Source organism: Bombina bombina, chromosome 8 (assembly GCF_027579735.1).
Source record: "Bombina bombina isolate aBomBom1 chromosome 8, aBomBom1.pri, whole genome shotgun sequence".
In the NCBI taxonomy this organism is placed as follows: Eukaryota; Metazoa; Chordata; class Amphibia; order Anura; family Bombinatoridae; genus Bombina; species Bombina bombina.
In genome coordinates this window covers 77,031,173-77,050,771 of record NC_069506.1, presented here as the reverse complement: position 1 = coordinate 77,050,771, position 19,599 = coordinate 77,031,173, and the positions used below count along the sequence as shown (strand labels likewise).

Genomic DNA, 19,599 nt, shown 5'->3' with positions numbered 1-19,599 from the left:
TCTACGACCGATAACAGAGAACCTACGAAATAGGCCCCCGTTAGGGAAATCATTGTATTCAATAAGTGATACTCCCTTCACGTCCCTCTGAAATTCGCTGTTTGTAAAAACTGAATTGTGGGTGTGGTGAGGGGTGTATTTATAGGCATTTTGAGGTTTGGGAAACTTTGCCCCTCCTGGTAGGATTGTATATCCCATACGTCACTAGCTCATGGACTCTTGCCAATTACATGAAAGAAAGGAAGATACCCCACTGTAAAGAGACTTTAAGCAGCCAATCAGAATGCTAGTACCAGGATTTGCAAAAGAATTGTGCATCTGGCATGTGCAGGCACAGTCATGTTATTTTCCTATTCAGTTTAAAGGGACATGAAACACTATTTTTTTCCTTTCATGGTTTAGATAGAGCAGCAATTTTAAACAACATTCCAATTTCTTTCTATTATCTAATTTGCATTGTTCGCTTTTCATCATTTGTTGAACAATATACCTAGGTAGTCTCAGAAGCTGCTGATTGGTGGCTACACATATATGCCTCTTGCCATTGGCTTTCGGCTTATTTCCAGGAGTGCATTACTGCTCCTTCAACAAAGGATACCAAGAGCATGAGGCAAATTAGATAATAGTAGTAAGTTAGAAAGTTGTTTAAAATGGTCTGACCTATCTGATTCAGGAAAGAAAAATGTGGGTTTCATATCCCTTTAAGGAAGAGTACAGAGAAATCTCATGAGATGACAGCAAATCATGACCTCAGCACTGCTGATGGGCTGTTTTTTTGTTTAGCTTGCAGCTACACAGCAGCTGAAGTATAAAACTGCTCACAGATCACTTGCTCTGCTGAGCTGGAGACATTTTAAGGTAAAATATTGTCCTTTTTTACATAGAGACGCACAGCTGTTTACAGTTATGCTGCATCACTTTCATGTGATTTAGCATATGAGTATTATGTCCCTTTAACTTAGTTTCTTGCTATACTACCTACAGATTATTACAAACTGCACATTAACTAAAACCTTATGACACAATACAGAGGTAATCAGACTCTCAGGAACTAATACTCTAGAGGTGAAGGTTTCTCTGATTGGACAGCACCAGGAACAACCTTAGATCTAAAAGGTATATTCAAGTACCTAATCACATTGGCTGTGACATGACCAATCACAATTCAGTGGTAGAATTTACCAGCTGGGGATCCTGATATACTGAGATATTGCTGCACAGAAGGTTGTGGTTAAGGAATTTGAGGTCAGATGAGTTTTGCATCTTTTGGCTGTTAGGGTTAAGGTTGGGGTTAGGGCTATAGTAGGAATTAGGGATTAAATTAAGACAACGTTTGTCATAAAGGTTTGGTGCACGGTTAGGGCTATAGTAGGAATTAGGGATTAAATTAAAACAAGGGCTGGCATAAAGGTTTGGTGCACGGTTAGGGCTATAGTAGGAATTAGGGATTAAATTAAGACAAGGGCTGGCATAAAGGTTTGGTGCACAGTTAGGGCTATAGTAGGAATTAGGGATTAAATTAAGACAAGGGTTGGCATAAAGGTTTGGTGCACGGTTAGGGCTATAGTAGGAATTAGGGATTAAGTTAAAACAAGGGCAGGCATAAAGGTTTGGTGCACGGTTAGGGCTATAGTAGGAATTAGGGATTAAGTTAAAACAAGGGCTGGCATAAAGGTTTGGTGCACGGTTAGGGCTATAGTAGGAATTAGGGATTAAATTTAAACAAGGGCTGGCATAAAGGTTTGGTGCACAGTTAGGGCTATAGTAGGGATTAGGGATTAAGTTAAAACAAGGGCTGGCATAAAGGTTTGGTGCACAGTTAGGGCTATAGTAGGGATTAGGGATTAAGTTTAAACAAGGGCTGGCATAAAGGTTTGGTGCACAGTTAGGGCTATAGTAGGGATTAGGGATTAAGTTAAAACAAGGGCTGGCATAAAGGTTTGGTGCACAGTTAGGGCTATAGTAGGGATTAGGGATTAAGTTTAAACAAGGGCTGGCATAAAGGTTTGGTGCACGGTTAGGGCTATAGTAGGAATTAGGGATTAAGTTTAAACAAGGGCTGGCATAAAGGTTTGGTGCACGGTTAGGGCTATAGTAGGAATTAGGGATTAAATTAAGACAAGGGCAGGCATAAAGGTTTGGTGCACGGTTAGGGCTATAGTAGGGATTAGGGATTAAGTTAAAACAAGGGCTGGCATAAAGGTTTGGTGCACAGTTAGGGCTATAGTAGGGATTAGGGATTAAGTTAAAACAAGGGCTGGCATAAAGGTTTGGTGCACGGTTAGGGCTATAGTAGGAATTATGGATTAAGTTAAAACAAGGGCTGGCATAAAGGTTTGGTGCACAGTTAGGGCTATAGTAGGAATTATGGATTAAATTAAGACAAGGGTTGGCATAAAGGTTTGGTGCACGGTTAGGGCTATAGTAGGAATTAGGGATTAAGTTTAAACAAGGGCTGGCATAAAGGTTTGGTGCACGGTAAGGGCTATAGTAGGAATTAGGGATTAAGTTTAAACAAGGGCTGGCATAAAGGTTTGGTGCACGGTTAGGGCTATAGTAGGAATTAGGGATTAAATTAAGACAAGGGTTGGCATAAAGGTTTGGTGCACGGTTAGGGCTATAGTAGGAATTAGGGATTAAATTAAGACAAGGGTTGGCATAAAGGTTTGGTGCACGGTTAGGGCTATAGTAGGAATTAGGGATTAAGTTAAAACAAGGGTTGGCATAAAGGTTTGGTGCACGGTTAGGGTTATAGTAGGGATTAGGGATTAAGTTAAAACAAGGGCTGGCATAAAGGTTTGGTGCACAGTTAGGGCTATAGTAGGGATTAGGGATTAAGTTAAAACAAGGGCTGGCATAAAGGTTTGGTGCATGGTTAGGGCTATAGTAGGAATTAGGGATTAAGTTAAAACAAGGGCTGGCATAAAGGTTTGGTGCACGGTTAGGGCTATAGTAGGAATTATGGATTCAATTAAGACAAGGGTTGGCATAAAGGTTTGGTGCACGGTTAGGGCTATAGTAGGAATTAGGGATTAAGTTTAAACAAGGGCTGGCATAAAGGTTTGGTGCACGGTAAGGGCTATAGTAGGAATTAGGGATTAAGTTTAAACAAGGGCTGGCATAAAGGTTTGGTGCACGGTTAGGGCTATAGTAGGAATTAGGGATTAAATTAAGACAAGGGCAGGCATAAAGGTTTGGTGCACGGTTAGGGCTATAGTAGGAATTAGGGATTAAGTTAAAACAAGGGCTGGCATAAAGGTTTGGTGCACGGTTAGGGCTATAGTAGGAATTATGGATTAAATTAAGACAAGGGCTGGCATAAAGGTTTGGTGCACGGTTAGGGCTATAGTAGGAATTAGGGATTAAGTTAAAACAAGGGCTGGCATATAGGTTTGGTGCACGGTTAGGGCTATAGTAGGAATTAGGATTAAATTAAGACAAGGGTTGGCATAAAGGTTTGGTGCACGGTTAGGGCTATAGTAGGAATTAGGGATTAAGTTAAAACAAGGGCTGGCATAAAGGTTTGGTGCACGGTTAGGGCTATAGTAGGAATTAGGATTAAATTAAGACAAGGGTTGGCATAAAGGTTTGGTGCACAGTTAAGGCTATAGTAGGAATTAGGATTAAATTAAGACAAGGGTTGGCATAAAGGTTTGGTGCACGGTTAGGGCTATAGTAGGAATTAGGGATTAAGTTAAGACAAGGGCTGGCATAAAGGTTTGGTGCACGGTTAGGGCTATAGTAGGGATTAGGGATTAAGTTAAAACAAGGGCTGGCATAAAGGTTTGGTGCACAGTTAGGGCTATAGTAGGGATTAGGGATTAAGTTAAAACAAGGGCTGGCATAAAGGTTTGGTGCACGGTTAGGGCTATAGTAGGAATTAGGGATTAAGTTAAAACAAGGGCTGGCATAAAGGTTTGGTGCACGGTCAGGGCTACAGTAGGAATTATGGATTAAATTAAGACAAGGGCTGGCATAAAGGTTTGGTGCACGGTTAGGGCTATAGTAGGAATTATGGATTAAATTAAGACAAGGGCTGGCATAAAGGTTTGGTGCACGGTTAGGGCTATAGTAGGAATTAGGGATTAAGTTAAAACAAGGGCTGGCATAAAGGTTTGGTGCACGGTTAGGGCTATAGTAGGAATTAGGGATTAAATTAAGACAAGGGCTGGCATAAAGGTTTGGTGCACGGTTAGGGCTATAGTAGGAATTAGGGATTAAGTTAAAACAAGGGCTGGCATAAAGGTTTGGTGCACGGTTAGGGCTATAGTAGGAATTATGGATTAAATTAAGACAAGGGCTGGCATAAAGGTTTGGTGCACGGTTAGGGCTATAGTAGGAATTATGGATTAAATTAAGACAAGGGCTGGCATAAAGGTTTGGTGCACGGTTAGGGCTATAGTAGGAATTAGGGATTAAGTTAAAACAAGGGCTGGCATAAAGGTTTGGTGCACGGTTAGGGCTATAGTAGGAATTAGGGATTAAGTTAAGACAAGGGTTGGCATAAAGGTTTGGTGCACGGTTAGGGCTATAGTAGGAATTAGGGATTAAGTTAAGACAAGGGTTGGCATAAAGGTGTGGTGCACGGTTAGGGTTATAGTAGGAATTAGGGATTAAATTAAAACAAGGGCTGGCATAAAGGTTTGGTGCATGGTTAGGGCTATAGTAGGGATTAAATTAAAACAAGGGCAGGCATAAAGGTGTGGTGCACGGTTAGGGTTATAGTAGGAATTATGGATTAAATTAAGACAAGGGCTGGCATAAAGGTTTGGTGCACGGTTAGGGCTATAGTAGGGATTAGGGATTAAATTAAGAGAAGGGCTGGCATAAAGGTTTGGTGCACGGTTAGGGCTATAGTAGGAATTAGGGATTAAATTAAGACAAGGGCTGGCATAAAGGTTTGGTGCACGGTTAGGGCTATAGTAGGAATTAGGGATTAAGTTAAAACAAGGGTTGGCATAAAGGTTTGGTGCACGGTTAGGGCTATAGTAGGAATTAGGGATTAAATTAAAACAAGGGTTGGCATAAAGGTTTGGTGCACGGTTAGGGCTATAGTAGGAATTAGGGATTAAGTTAAAACAAGGGTTGGCATAAAGGTTTGGTGCACGGTTAGGGCTATAGTAGGAATTAGGGATTAAGTTAAAACAAGGGTTGGCATAAAGGTTTGGTGCACGGTTAGGGCTATAGTAGGAATTAGGGATTAAATTAAGACAAGGGCTGGCATAAAGGTTTGGTGCACGGTTAGGGCTATAGTAGGAATTAGGGATTAAGTTAAAACAAGGGCTGGCATAAAGGTTTGGTGCACGGTTAGGGCTACAGTAGGAATTATGGATTAAATTAAGACAAGGGCTGGCATAAAGGTTTGGTGCACGGTTAGGGCTATAGTAGGAATTAGGGATTAAATTAAGACAAGGGCTGGCATAAAGGTTTGGTGCACGGTTAGGGCTATAGTAGGAATTAGGGATTAAGTTAAAACATGGGCTGGCATAAAGGTTTGGTGCACGGTTAGGGCTATAGTAGGAATTAGGGATTAAGTTAAAACAAGGGCTGGCATAAAGGTTTGGTGCACGGTTAGGGCTATAGTAGGAATTAGGATTAAATTAAGACAAGGGTTGGCATAAAGGTTTGGTGCACGGTTAGGGCTATAGTAGGAATTAGGGATTAAGTTAAGACAAGGGTTGGCATAAAGGTTTGGTGCACGGTTAGGGCTATAGTAGGAATTAGGGATTAAATTAAGACAAGGGCAGGCATAAAGGTTTGGTGCACGGTTAGGGCTATAGTAGGAATTATGTATTAAATTAAGACAAGGGCTGGCATAAAGGTTTGGTGCACGGTTAGGGCTATAGTAGGAATTAGGGATTAAGTTAAAACAAGGGCTGGCATAAAGGTTTGGTGCACGGTTAGGGCTATAGTAGGAATTAGGGATTAAGTTAAAACAAGGGCTGGCATAAAGGTTTGGTGCACAGTTAGGGCTATAGTAGGAATTAGGATTAAATTAAAACAAGGATTGGCATAAAGGTTTGGTGCACGGTTAGGGCTATAGTAGGAATTAGGGATTAAGTTAAGACAAGGGTTGGTATAAAGGTGTGGTGCACGGTTAGGGTTATAGTAGGAATTAGGGATTAAATTAAAACAAGGGCTGGCATAAAGGTTTGGTGCATGGTTAGGGCTATAGTAGGAATTAGGGATTAAATTAAAACAAGGGCTGGCATAAAGGTTTGGTGCACGGTTAGGGCTTTAGTAGGGATTAGGGATTAAATTAAGACAAGGGCAGGCATAAAGGTTTGGTGCACGGTTAGGGCTATAGTAGGGATTAGGGATTAAATTAAGAGAAGGGCTGGCATAAAGGTTTGGTGCACGGTTAGGGCTATAGTAGGAATTAGGGATTAGTTTAAAACAAGGGTTGGCATAAAGGTTTGGTGCATGGTTAGGGCTATAGTAGGAATTAGGGATTAGGTTAAAACAAGGGTTGGCATAAAGGTTTGGTGCACGGTTAGGGCTATAGTAGGGATTAGGGATTAAATTAAGAGAAGGGCAGGCATAAAGGTTTGGTGCATGGTTAGGGCTATAGTAGGAATTAGGGATTAAATTAAGACAAGGGCTGGCATAAAGGTTTGGTGCATGGTTAGGGCTATAGATAAATCATTGGTGCCAGAAAGGGCTGCCCAAATATTATCCTCAAGATGAGGGACACACTTCAAACTCAAATTTTGCAAATTAAAGTTTGAATATCAAGTTAATCAGATTTGACTTAAATTGACATAAAAGCCAGACTTTTCCTTTAATAATTTAGATAAAACATACAATTTTAAACAACTTTCCAATATACTTAAATTTTAAATGTGCTTTGTTTTCTTGGTATCCTTTGTTGATGGAGCAGCAGTGTACTACTGGCAGCTAGCTGAACACATTGGGCGAGCCAACGACAAGAGACATATATAAAGCCACCAATCAGCATTGCTGCTCTTGAGCCTTCCTAGATATGCCTTTAAACAAATTATAATAAAAGAACAAAATGAGATAATAGAAGTTAGCTGGGAAGTTGTTTTAAAATGAAATCATGAGGCATTACGGTCTCTTTGTGACATGTTTAAATAATGCTATTACAAGGGAAGGACATAGATTTCTTGAGGTTGACTCTATTAGCATATTATACATCTCGTGCTAAGTATATTACCGTGGCCTTGTAACTGCTGCACATTGTCCCAGACATCCGGTTGTCTGGAAATAACATCTTCTGATTCATAACATGTGGCAGTTATGTGATGCGTCTCAAGGCTGGAACAGCAAAGTGACAGCGAGAAGGAAAAGTTTCCTTCCCCAACCAACAAGATGTTGCGCGTTTTCTCCATGGTATCGTGACCTGCAGCACAAAAAGCAGATTATTGGTTAACCTACAGGAACTCCAAATAGTTACTTTAAAGACAAACAAAATTATTGTTTTATAATAATGAGATGCTAACTGTTATTAACCCTGTCAATGCACGTGAAGAAGTGTTCTCATCATGCACATTGTTACCTGTAGGCGCATGACAAGCCCTTCTCGACATGCAAGGGGATCGCCGATCAAACACTGTTTATGTTGATCCCCCTCACTACAGGCCGAGGATCGTTGGTGGCATAGTTGGCGGCACTAAAAGGTTTGATAGGAGTGCCGGTATATGCAGGAAAATAAAGTCTGATGTTGTTATGTAGATGACATGAGCTGCAGGACAATGGTGTCTGATGTGGGTATATAGATGACATGAGCTGCAGGACAATGGTGTCTGATGTGGGTATATAGATGACATGAGCTGCAGGACAATGGTGTCTGATGTGGGCATATAGATCACAGGAGCTGCAGAACAACGGTGTCTGATGTGGGCATATAGATCACAGGAGCAGCAGAACAACGGTGTCTGATGTGGATACATAGATGACAGGAGCTGCAGGACAACGGTGTCTGATGTGGGTATATAGATGACAGGAGCTGCAGGACAACGGTGTCTGATGTGGGTATATAGATAACAGGAGCTGCAGGACAACGGTGTCTGATGTGGGTATATAGATAACAGGAGCTGCAGGAAAACGGTGTCTGATGTGGGTATATAGATGACATGAGCTGCAGGACAACGTGTCTGATGTGGGTATATAGATAACAGGAGCTGCAGGACAACGGTGTCTGATGTGGGTATATAGATCACAGGAGCAGCAGAACAACGGTGTCTGATGTGGATACATAGATGACAGGAGCTGCAGGACAACGGTGTCTGATGTGGGTATATAGATAACAGGAGCTGCAGGAAAACGGTGTCTGATGTGGGTATATAGATGACATGAGCTGCAGGACAACGTGTCTGATGTGGGTATATAGATAACAGGAGCTGCAGGACAACGGTGTCTGATGTGGGTATATAGATCACAGGAGCAGCAGAACAACGGTGTCTGATGTGGATACATAGATGACAGGAGCTGCAGGACAACGGTGTCTGATGTGGGTATATAGATAACAGGAGCTGCAGGACAACGGTGTCTGATGTGGGTATATAGATAACAGGAGCTGCAAGACAACGGTGTCTGATGTGGGTATATAGATAACAGGAGCTGCAGGACAACGGTGTCTGATGTGGGTATATAGATGACATGAGCTGCAGGACAACGTGTCTGATGTGGGTATATAGATAACAGGAGCTGCAGGACAACGGTGTCTGATGTGGGTATATAGATGACATGAGCTGCAGAACAATGGTGTCTGATGTGGGTATGTAGATGCCTGGAGCTGCAGAACAATAGTGTCTGATGTGGGTATATAGATGACATGAGCTGCAGAACAATGGTGTCTGATGTGGGTATATAGATGCCTGGAGCTGCAGAACAATAGTGTCTGATGTGGGTATATAGATGACATGAGCTGCAGAACAATGGTGTCTGATGTGGGTATATAGATGACATGAGCTGCAGGGCAACAGTGTCTGATGTGGGTATATAGATGACATGAGCTGCAGAACAATGTTGTCTGATGTGGGTATATAGATGACATGAGCTGCAGGGCAACAGTGTCTGATGTGGGTATATAGATGACAGGAGCTGCAGGACAATGGTGTCTGATGTGGTGCCAGGGTATCTGTGAGTGTTGTTAAAAAAAAAAAAATATATATATATATATATATATATATATATATATATATATTTGTCTACACCAAATGATTCATTTATTTGTGAGACTAACTACAACAGACCCCCCCTCTCGACCTTAGACATCAAAGGATTCAAAAGAAAGCATTTGGTCTATTTAATTCAGGCAGTCGTTTCAAAGATCAGGCAGTTATTTTACAGAAATGTTCACTATGTGGCTGCTATGTTTAAAGTTGATTTCCTGCCCAAGATGGGTAATAAACTTATCAGACCCCTGTAAATAAACAGACATGGCTTAAGTGTATGCAAGAGTTGATTGCCCCTACCGTGTTGAATCCACGAATTCTAGACATTACGTCTAGATGAAGATTAGCTAAAAGAGACACATGTCTTGAATTGTAACTCTCAAATTCATTTTAAATTACAACATGTTTTTAGAATTTCAAGTAAAATATACCGCAAACTGTATTAAATGTCTATGTATGGATCTAGGGAAATGCAATTCAGATTGTAATGGATTAAATAACAATTGTAATAATCCCACTTTAAAATATATAACATTTTTGTTTTTTTCTGTCTTCCAGACATCTAAGGGACAAATTGGGATGTATATATGCTGAGTTTAATAAGTAGCTGTGCAGTCAATTTAAAATGTCCAATTTATTTTAAGAATAACCTACTCTTTTTATTTTTCAGGCATCTGATACATGTCTGGTTGTCCCATAAATTGTGTCATATGTTGTATGCAATCAGAAAGAGTTGTACTGAATGTGAAATAAGCTGTGTTTTTATATGAATATAAAAAAAATAATCAAATGCAACTTTAAATGCATTTTAAGATAATACCAGTATGATGTTAGAAATAAAATACTGAGGTTTCATATTAAAATAATCAGGATGAATGGTATAACATGGTCCAATACACATGGAACATGTGACTTTTGATACTAGAAAATATGGTATATTGAATAAAAATATATATGAACTGTATTTACTGTTAGCAATATTTGAATTAAACTGTTTGTTTTTGCTGCCCCCGATGGCCTAAATCCAGTATTACAGCCAAAAGGCATTTGGCTGTTGAAAATGAAATTTCCCCGTAGCCAATCAGGGAGGTGTCTCCCAAATAACCAATCAGGGACAAGCTTCCGAAGGGCCTATCATCCTAATTTCAGTGAGGATTAGAATAAAAAGGGGTGGGGTTATATCACGTGATATAACCTCAGGTAAGAGGGGGAAAAAAAAGTACTCTGGTGCTGAATTTTTACTGACAAACTGTTGCCTTGGGATCCAGTCTATCATAAAGCAATCTGGGCCTAATTTTTATCCATCTTGCAAAAATTAACCCTTAATTTATGAGGTGAAATTGGATTTATCAGAGGAACCCTGGAAGAATTGATTTGCTTATTTGGGTGAAGTATAAAAAATTGTTAAATATATAACTTAATATTTTAAAGCAAATACATTCATTGTTGCTACAGTCTAATTGCAATTAGTAAATTTAAAAGGGCACAGTTGTATTTCAAGCTTGTGTTTCATAGCCCTGTGTAGTTTAAAACTAGTCTCTTGTGTGCTAAGTAATTAATTTATTTGCTAGATAAATGTCCTTTGTGTTGCATATTTCTAAATCAGGCCTATTATTGTAAGTAAATCTCTCTGGTGTGCATTAAGTTATTGGCAACTATATATAATTTAGAACTTGCCTTAATTGTAGCTAAAAAAGATTTTATCTCAGCTCAGAGAAATTGGATGTTAAAATATATATTGTTCTATTGTTTAACTAAGCACTGTTAAAGTTAGTGATCCATACTCTGGTATTTCATTGTGGTATTTTAATGCGATTATTGTGAATAAGGTAAATTGTAAAGATATATTTTTATGATCTTTGTAAGGATATTATAATAGCATAAGTGTGTATCATCTGATTCATAATCTGGTTTTCTATAAATATAATTCAATGTGTTTATAACTTTAACTAATATAAAGAATTTAGGAATTTATATTAATTTTAATTGTTTTGTATATGCAATTTATTGGGGGTATGTTTTAAAGAATAATTATTAAATATATTGTATTATAACACGGCCATATACTGACAGTGAGTATACAGATGACAGGAGCTGCAAGACAATGGTGTCTGATGTGGGCATATAGATGGGAGGAGCTGGAGAACAATCATATCTGATGTGGGTATATAGATGGCAGGAGCTGCAGAACAATGGTGTCTGATGTGGAAATATAGATGACAGGAGCTGCAGGACAATGGGAAGCACCAAGGGCAATGGGGTCTGATCAGAGGTATGTGGGCATATTTCAGGCCTACTGGTGAAATCTGAGGTACCATATGAACATATAAATGAGGTTGTAGACAATGGGGTCTGATACAGACAAAAAAAACGGGGGGTGCAGACAATGGGGTCTAATATGGACGTGTGTGTGTGTGTGTGTATATATATATATATACACACACATTAATTGGAGTAGTCGTGTTAGTTCAGTGATTTAGATAACAAAATAACAAGGAGTATTGCATTGGGCGATGATACTTTTTTATTGGAGAGTTACCCATCTGATAAGGTGACTCATGTGCAGGGAGTACACTAGCATTACACAGCTGATTCTGTAACTCATGTGCAGGGAGTACACTAGCATTACACAGCTGATACTGTAACTCATGTGCAGGGAGTACACTAGCATTACACATACTGTAACTCATGTGCAGGGAGTACACTAGCGTTACACAGCTGATACTGTAACTCATGTGCAGGGAGTACACTAGCATTACACATACTGTAACTCATGTGCAGGGAGTACACTAGCATTACACATACTGTAACTCATGTGCAGGGAGTACACTAGCGTTACACAGCTGATACTGTAACTCATGTGCAGGGAGTACACTAGCATTACACAGCTGATACTGTAACTCATGTGCAGGGAGTACACTAGCATTACACATACTGTAACTCATGTGCAGGGAGTACACTAGCATTACACATACTGTAACTCATGTGCAGGGAGTACACTAGCGTTACACAGCTGATACTGTAACTCATGTGCAGGGAGTACACTAGCATTACACAGCTGATACTGTAACTCATGTGCAGGGAGTACACTAGCATTACACATACTGTAACTCATGTGCAGGGAGTACACTAGCATTACACATACTGTAACTCATGTGCAGGGAGTACACTAGCATTACACATACTGTAACTCATGTGCAGGGAGTACACTAGCGTTACACAGCTGATACTGTAACTCATGTGTAGGGAGTACACTAGCATTACACAGCTGATACTGTAACTCATGTGCAGGGAGTACACTAGCATTACACATACTGTAACTCATGCGCAGGGAGTACACTAGCATTACACATACTGTAACTCATGTGCAGGGAGTACACTAACGTTACACAGCTGATACTGTAACTCATGTGCAGGGAGTACACTAGCATTACACAGCTGATACTGTAACTCATGTGCAGGGAGTACACTAGCATTACACATACTGTAACTCATGTGCAGGGAGTACACTAGCATTACACATACTGTAACTCATGTGCAGGGAGTACACTAGCATTACACATACTGTAACTCATGTGCAGGGAGTACACTAGCATTACACATACTGTAACTCATGTGCAGGGAGTACACTAGCATTACACATACTGTAACTCATGTGCAGGGAGTACACTAGCATTACACATACTGTAACTCATGTGCAGGGAGTACACTAGCATTACACATACTGTAACTCATGTGCAGGGAGTACACTAGCATTACACATACTGTAACTCATGTGCAGGGAGTACACTAGCATTACACATACTGTAACTCATATGCAGGGAGTACACTAGCATTACACAGCTGATACTGTAACTCATGTGCAGGGAGTACACTAGCATTACACATACTGTAACTCATGTGCAGGGAGTACACTAGCATTACACATACTGTAACTCATGTGCAGGGAGTACACTAGCATTACACAGCTGATACTGTAACTCATGTGCAGGGAGTACACTAGCATTACACATACTGTAACTCATGTGCAGGGAGTACACTAGCATTACACATACTGTAACTCATATGCAGGGAGTACACTAGCATTACACAGCTGATACTGTAACTCATGTGCAGGGAGTACACTAGCATTACACATACTGTAACTCATGTGCAGGGAGTAAACTAGCATTACACATACTGTAACTCATGTGCAGGGAGTACACTAGCATTACACAGCTGATACTGTAACTCATGTGCAGGGAGTACACTAGCATTACACATACTGTAACTCATGTGCAGGGAGTACACTAGCATTACACATACTGTAACTCATGTGCAGGGAGTACACTAGTATTACACAGCTGATACTGTAACTCGTGTGCAGGGAGTACACTAGTATTACACAGCTGATACTGTAACTCGTGTGCAGGGAGTACACTAGCATTACACAGCTGATACTGTAGCTCATGTGCAGGGAGTACACTAGCATTACATATACTGTAACTCATGTGCAGGGAGTACACTAGCATTACACAGCTGATACTGTAACTCGTGTGCACATACTGTAACTCATGTGCAGGGAGTACACTAGCATTACACAGCTGATACTGTAACTCATGTGCAGGGAGTACACTAGCATTACACAGCTGATACTGTAACTCATGTGCAGGGAGTACACTAGCATTACACATACTGTAACTCATGTGCAGGGAGTACACTAGCATTACACAGCTGATACTGTAACTCATGTGCAGGGAGTACACTAGCATTACACAGCTGATACTGTAACTCATGTGCAGGGAGTACACTAGCATTACACATACTGTAACTCATGTGCAGGGAGTACACTAGCATTACACAGCTGATACTGTAACTCATGTGCAGGGAGTACACTAGCATTACACAGCTGATACTGTAACTCATGTGCAGGGAGTACACTAGCATTACACAGCTGATACTGTAACTCATGTGCAGGGAGTACACTAGCATTACATATACTGTAACTCATGTGCAGGGAGTACACTAGCATTACACATACTGTAACTCATGTGCAGGGAGTACACTAGCATTACACAGCTGATACTGTAACTCATGTGCAGGGAGTACACTAGCATTACACATACTGTAACTCATGTGCAGGGAGTACACTAGCATTACACATACTGTAACTCATGTGCAGGGAGTACACTAGCATTACACATACTGTAACTCATGTGCAGGGAGTACACTAGCATTACACAGCTGATACTGTAACTCATGTGCAGGGAGTACACTAGCATTACACATACTGTAACTCATGTGCAGGGAGTACACTAGCATTACACATACTGTAACTCATGTGCAGGGAGTACACTAGCATTACACAGCTGATACTGTAACTCATGTGCAGGGAGTACACTAGCATTACACAGCAGATACTGTAACTCATGTGCAGGGAGTACACTAGCATTACACATACTGTAACTCATGTGCAGGGAGTACACTAGCATTACACAGCTGATACTGTAACTCATGTGCAGGGAGTACACTAGCATTACACATACTGTAACTCATGTGCAGGGAGTACACTAGCATTACACATACTGTAACTCATGTGCAGGGAGTACACTAGCATTACACATACTGTAACTCATGTGCAGGGAGTACACTAGCATTACACATACTGTAACTCATGTGCAGGGAGTACACTAGCATTACACATACTGTAACTCATGTGCAGGGAGTACACTAGCATTACACAGCTGATACTGTAACTCATGTGCAGGGAGTACACTAGCATTACACATACTGTAACTCATGTGCAGGGAGTACACTAGCATTACACAGCTGATACTGTAACTCATGTGCAGGGAGTACACTAGCATTACACATACTGTAACTCATGTGCAGGGAGTACACTAGCATTACACAGCTGATACTGTAACTCATGTGCAGGGAGTACACTAGCATTACACATACTGTAACTCATGTGCAGGGAGTACACTAGCATTACACATACTGTAACTCATGTGCAGGGAGTACACTAGCATTACACAGCTGATACTGTAACTCATGTGCAGGGAGTACACTAGCATTACACATACTGTAACTCATGTGCAGGGAGTACACTAGCATTACACATCTGATACTGTAACTCATGTGCAGGGAGTACACTAGCATTACACAGCTGATACTGTAACTCATGTGCAGGGAGTACACTAGCATTACATATACTGTAACTCATGTGCAGGGAGTACACTAGCATTACACAGCTGATACTGTAACTCATGTGCAGGGAGTACACTAGCATTACACAGCTGATACTGTAACTCATGTGCAGGGAGTACACTAGCATTACACATACTGTAACTCATGTGCAGGGAGTACACTAGCATTACACAGCTGATACTGTAACTCATGTGCAGGGAGTACACTAGCATTACACAGCTGATACTGTAACTCATGTGCAGGGAGTACACTAGCATTACACATACTGTAACTCATGTGCAGGGAGTACACTAGCATTACACAGCTGATACTGTAACTCATGTGCAGGGAGTACACTAGCATTACACAGCTGATACTGTAACTCATGTGCAGGGAGTACACTAGAATTACACAGCTGATACTGTAACTCATGTGCAGGGAGTACACTAGCATTACATATACTGTAACTCATGTGCAGGGAGTACACTAGCATTACACATACTGTAACTCATGTGCAGGGAGTACACTAGCATTACACAGCTGATACTGTAACTCATGTGCAGGGAGTACACTAGCATTACACATACTGTAACTCATGTGCAGGGAGTACACTAGCATTTCACATACTGTAACTCATGTGCAGGGAGTACACTAGCATTACACATACTGTAACTCATGTGCAGGGAGTACACTAGCATTACACATACTGTAACTCATGTGCAGGGAGTACACTAGCATTACACAGCTGATACTGTAACTCATGTGCAGGGAGTACACTAGCATTACACATACTGTAACTCATGTGCAGGGAGTACACTAGCATTACACATACTGTAACTCATGTGCAGGGAGTACACTAGAATTACACAGCTGATACTGTAACTCATGTGCAGGGAGTACACTAGCATTACACAGCTGATACTGTAACTCATGTGCAGGGAGTACACTAGCATTACACATACTGTAACTCATGTGCAGGGAGTACACTAGCATTACACAGCTGATACTGTAACTCATGTGCAGGGAGTACACTAGCATTACACATACTGTAACTCATGTGCAGGGAGTACACTAGCATTACACATACTGTAACTCATGTGCAGGGAGTACACTAGCATTACACATACTGTAACTCATGTGCAGGGAGTACACTAGCATTACACAGCTGATACTGTAACTCATGTGCAGGGAGTACACTAGCATTACACATACTGTAACTCATGTGCAGGGAGTACACTAGCATTACACATACTGTAACTCATGTGCAGGGAGTACACTAGCATTACACATACTGTAACTCATGTGCAGGGAGTACACTAGCATTACACATACTGTAACTCATGTGCAGGGAGTACACTAGCATTACACAGCTGATACTGTAACTCATGTGCAGGGAGTACACTAGCATTACACATACTGTAACTCATGTGCAGGGAGTACACTAGCATTACATATACTGTAACTCATGTGCAGGGAGTACACTAGCATTACACAGCTGATACTGTAACTCATGTGCAGGGAGTACACTAGCATTACATATACTGTAACTCGTGTGCAGGGAGTACACTAGCATTACACATACTGTAACTCATGTGCAGGGAGTACACTAGCATTACACAGCTGATACTGTAACTCATGTGCAGGGAGTACACTAGCATTACACAGCTGATACTGTAACTCATGTGCAGGGAGTACACTAGCATTACATATACTGTAACTCGTGTGCAGGGAGTACACTAGCATTACACAGCTGATACTGTAACTCGTGTGCAGGGAGTACACTAGCATTACACAGCTGATACTGTAACTCATGTGCAGGGAGTACACTAGCATTACACAGCTGATACTGTAACTCATGTGCAGGGAGTACACTGGCATTACATATACTGTAACTCATGTGCAGGGAGTACACTAGCATTACACAGCTGATACTGTAACTCATGTGCAGGGAGTACACTAGCATTACACAGCTGATACTGTAACTCATGTGCAGGGAGTACACTAGCATTACATATACTGTAACTCGTGTGCAGGGAGTACACTAGCATTACACAGCTGATACTGTAACTCATGTGCAGGGAGTACACTAGCATTACACATACTGTAACTCATGTGCAGGGAGTACACTAGCATTACACAGCTGATACTGTAACTCATGTGCAGGGAGTACACTAGCATTACACAGCTGATACTGTAACTCATGTGCAGGGAGTACACTAGCATTACACATACTGTAACTCATGTGCAGGGAGTACACTAGCATTACACATACTGTAACTCATGTGCAGGGAGTACACTAGCATTACACAGCTGATACTGTAACTCATGTGCAGGGAGTACACTAGCATTACACATACTGTAACTCATGTGCAGGGAGTACCCTAGCATTACACAGCTGATACTGTAACTCATGTGCAGGGAGTACACTAGCATTACATATACTGTAACTCATGTGCAGGGAGTACACTAGCATTACACAGCTGATACTGTAACTCATGTGCAGGGAGTACACTAGCATTACATATACTGTAACTCATGTGCAGGGAGTACACTAGCATTACACATACTGTAACTCATGTGCAGGGAGTACACTAGCATTACACAGCTGATACTGTAACTCATGTGCAGGGAGTACAATAGCATTACACATACTGTAACTCATGTGCAGGGAGTACACTAGCATTACACAGCTGATACTGTAACTCATGTGCAGGGAGTACACTAGCATTACACATACTGTAACTCATGTGCAGGGAGTACACTAGCATTACACATACTGTAACTCATGTGCAGGGAGTACACTAGCATTACACATACTGTAACTCATGTGCAGGGAGTACACTAGCATTACACAGCTGATACTGTAACTCGTGTGCAGGGAGTACACTAGCATTACACATACTGTAACTCATGTGCAGGGAGTACACTAGCATTACACATACTGTAACTCATGTGCAGGGAGTACACTAGCATTACACAGCTGATACTGTAACTCATGTGCAGGGAGTACACTAGCATTACATATACTGTAACTCGTGTGCAGGGAGTACACTAGCATTACACATACTGTAACTCATGTGCAGGGAGTACACTAGCATTACACAGCTGATACTGTAACTCATGTGCAGGGAGTACACTAGCATTACACATACTGTAACTCATGTGCAGGGAGTACACTAGCATTACACATACTGTAACTCATGTGCAGGGAGTACACTAGCATTACACAGCTGATACTGTAACTCGTGTGCAGGGAGTACACTAGCATTACACATACTGTAACTCGTGTGCAGGGAGTACAATAGCATTACACAGCTGATACTGTAACTCGTGTGCAGGGAGTACACTAGCATTACACAGCTGATACTGTAACTCGTGTGCAGGGAGTACAATAGCATTACACATACTGTAACTCATGTGCAGGGAGTACAATAGCATTACACAGCTGATACTGTAACTCGTGTGCAGGGAGTACACTAGCATTACACATACTGTAACTCATGTGCAGGGAGTACACTAGCATTACACATACTGTAACTCATGTGCAGGGAGTACACTAGCATTACACATACTGTAACTCATGTGCAGGGAGTACACTAGCATTACACAGCTGATACTGTAACTCATGTGCAGGGAGTACACTAGCATTACATATACTGTAACTCATGTGCAGGGAGTACACTAGCATTACACATACTGTAACTCATGTGCAGGGAGTACACTAGCATTACACATACTGTAACTCATGTGCAGGGAGTACAATAGCATTACACAGCTGATACTGTAACTCGTGTGCAGGGAGTACACTAGCATTACACATACTGTAACTCATGTGCAGGGAGTACACTAGCATTACACATACTGTAACTCATGTGCAGGGAGTACACTAGCATTACACATACTGTAACTCATGTGCAGGGAGTACACTAGCATTACACAGCTGATACTGTAACTCATGTGCAGGGAGTACACTAGCATTACACATACTGTAACTCATGTGCAGGGAGTACACTAGCATTACACAGCTGATACTGTAACTCGTGTGCAGGGAGTACACTAGCATTACATATACTGTAACTCATGTGCAGGGAGTACACTAGCATTACACAGCTGATACTGTAACTCATGTGCAGGGAGTACACTAGCATTACACAGCTGATACTGTAACTCATGTGCAGGGAGTACACTAGCATTACACATACTGTAACTCATGTGCAGGGAGTACACTAGCATTACACAGCTGATACTGTAACTCGTGTGCAGGGAGTACACTAGCATTACACATACTGTA

At 41.2% G+C, this 19,599-nt stretch overlaps 1 protein-coding gene across 2 annotated transcripts in view; it reads right to left on the bottom strand.

The window, feature by feature from the left end:
• Positions 1-19,599, bottom strand: part of FDXACB1 (ferredoxin-fold anticodon binding domain containing 1) — a 51,315-nt gene that overhangs the window by 30,146 nt on the left and 1,570 nt on the right. For both annotated transcript variants that reach the window (XM_053690410.1, XM_053690411.1), the window contains exon 2: positions 7,178-7,363. In XM_053690410.1, coding sequence (XP_053546385.1) covers positions 7,178-7,352 — 175 coding nt within the window. In that variant the 5' untranslated portion in view covers positions 7,353-7,363. The remainder of the gene's footprint in view (positions 1-7,177; positions 7,364-19,599) is intronic.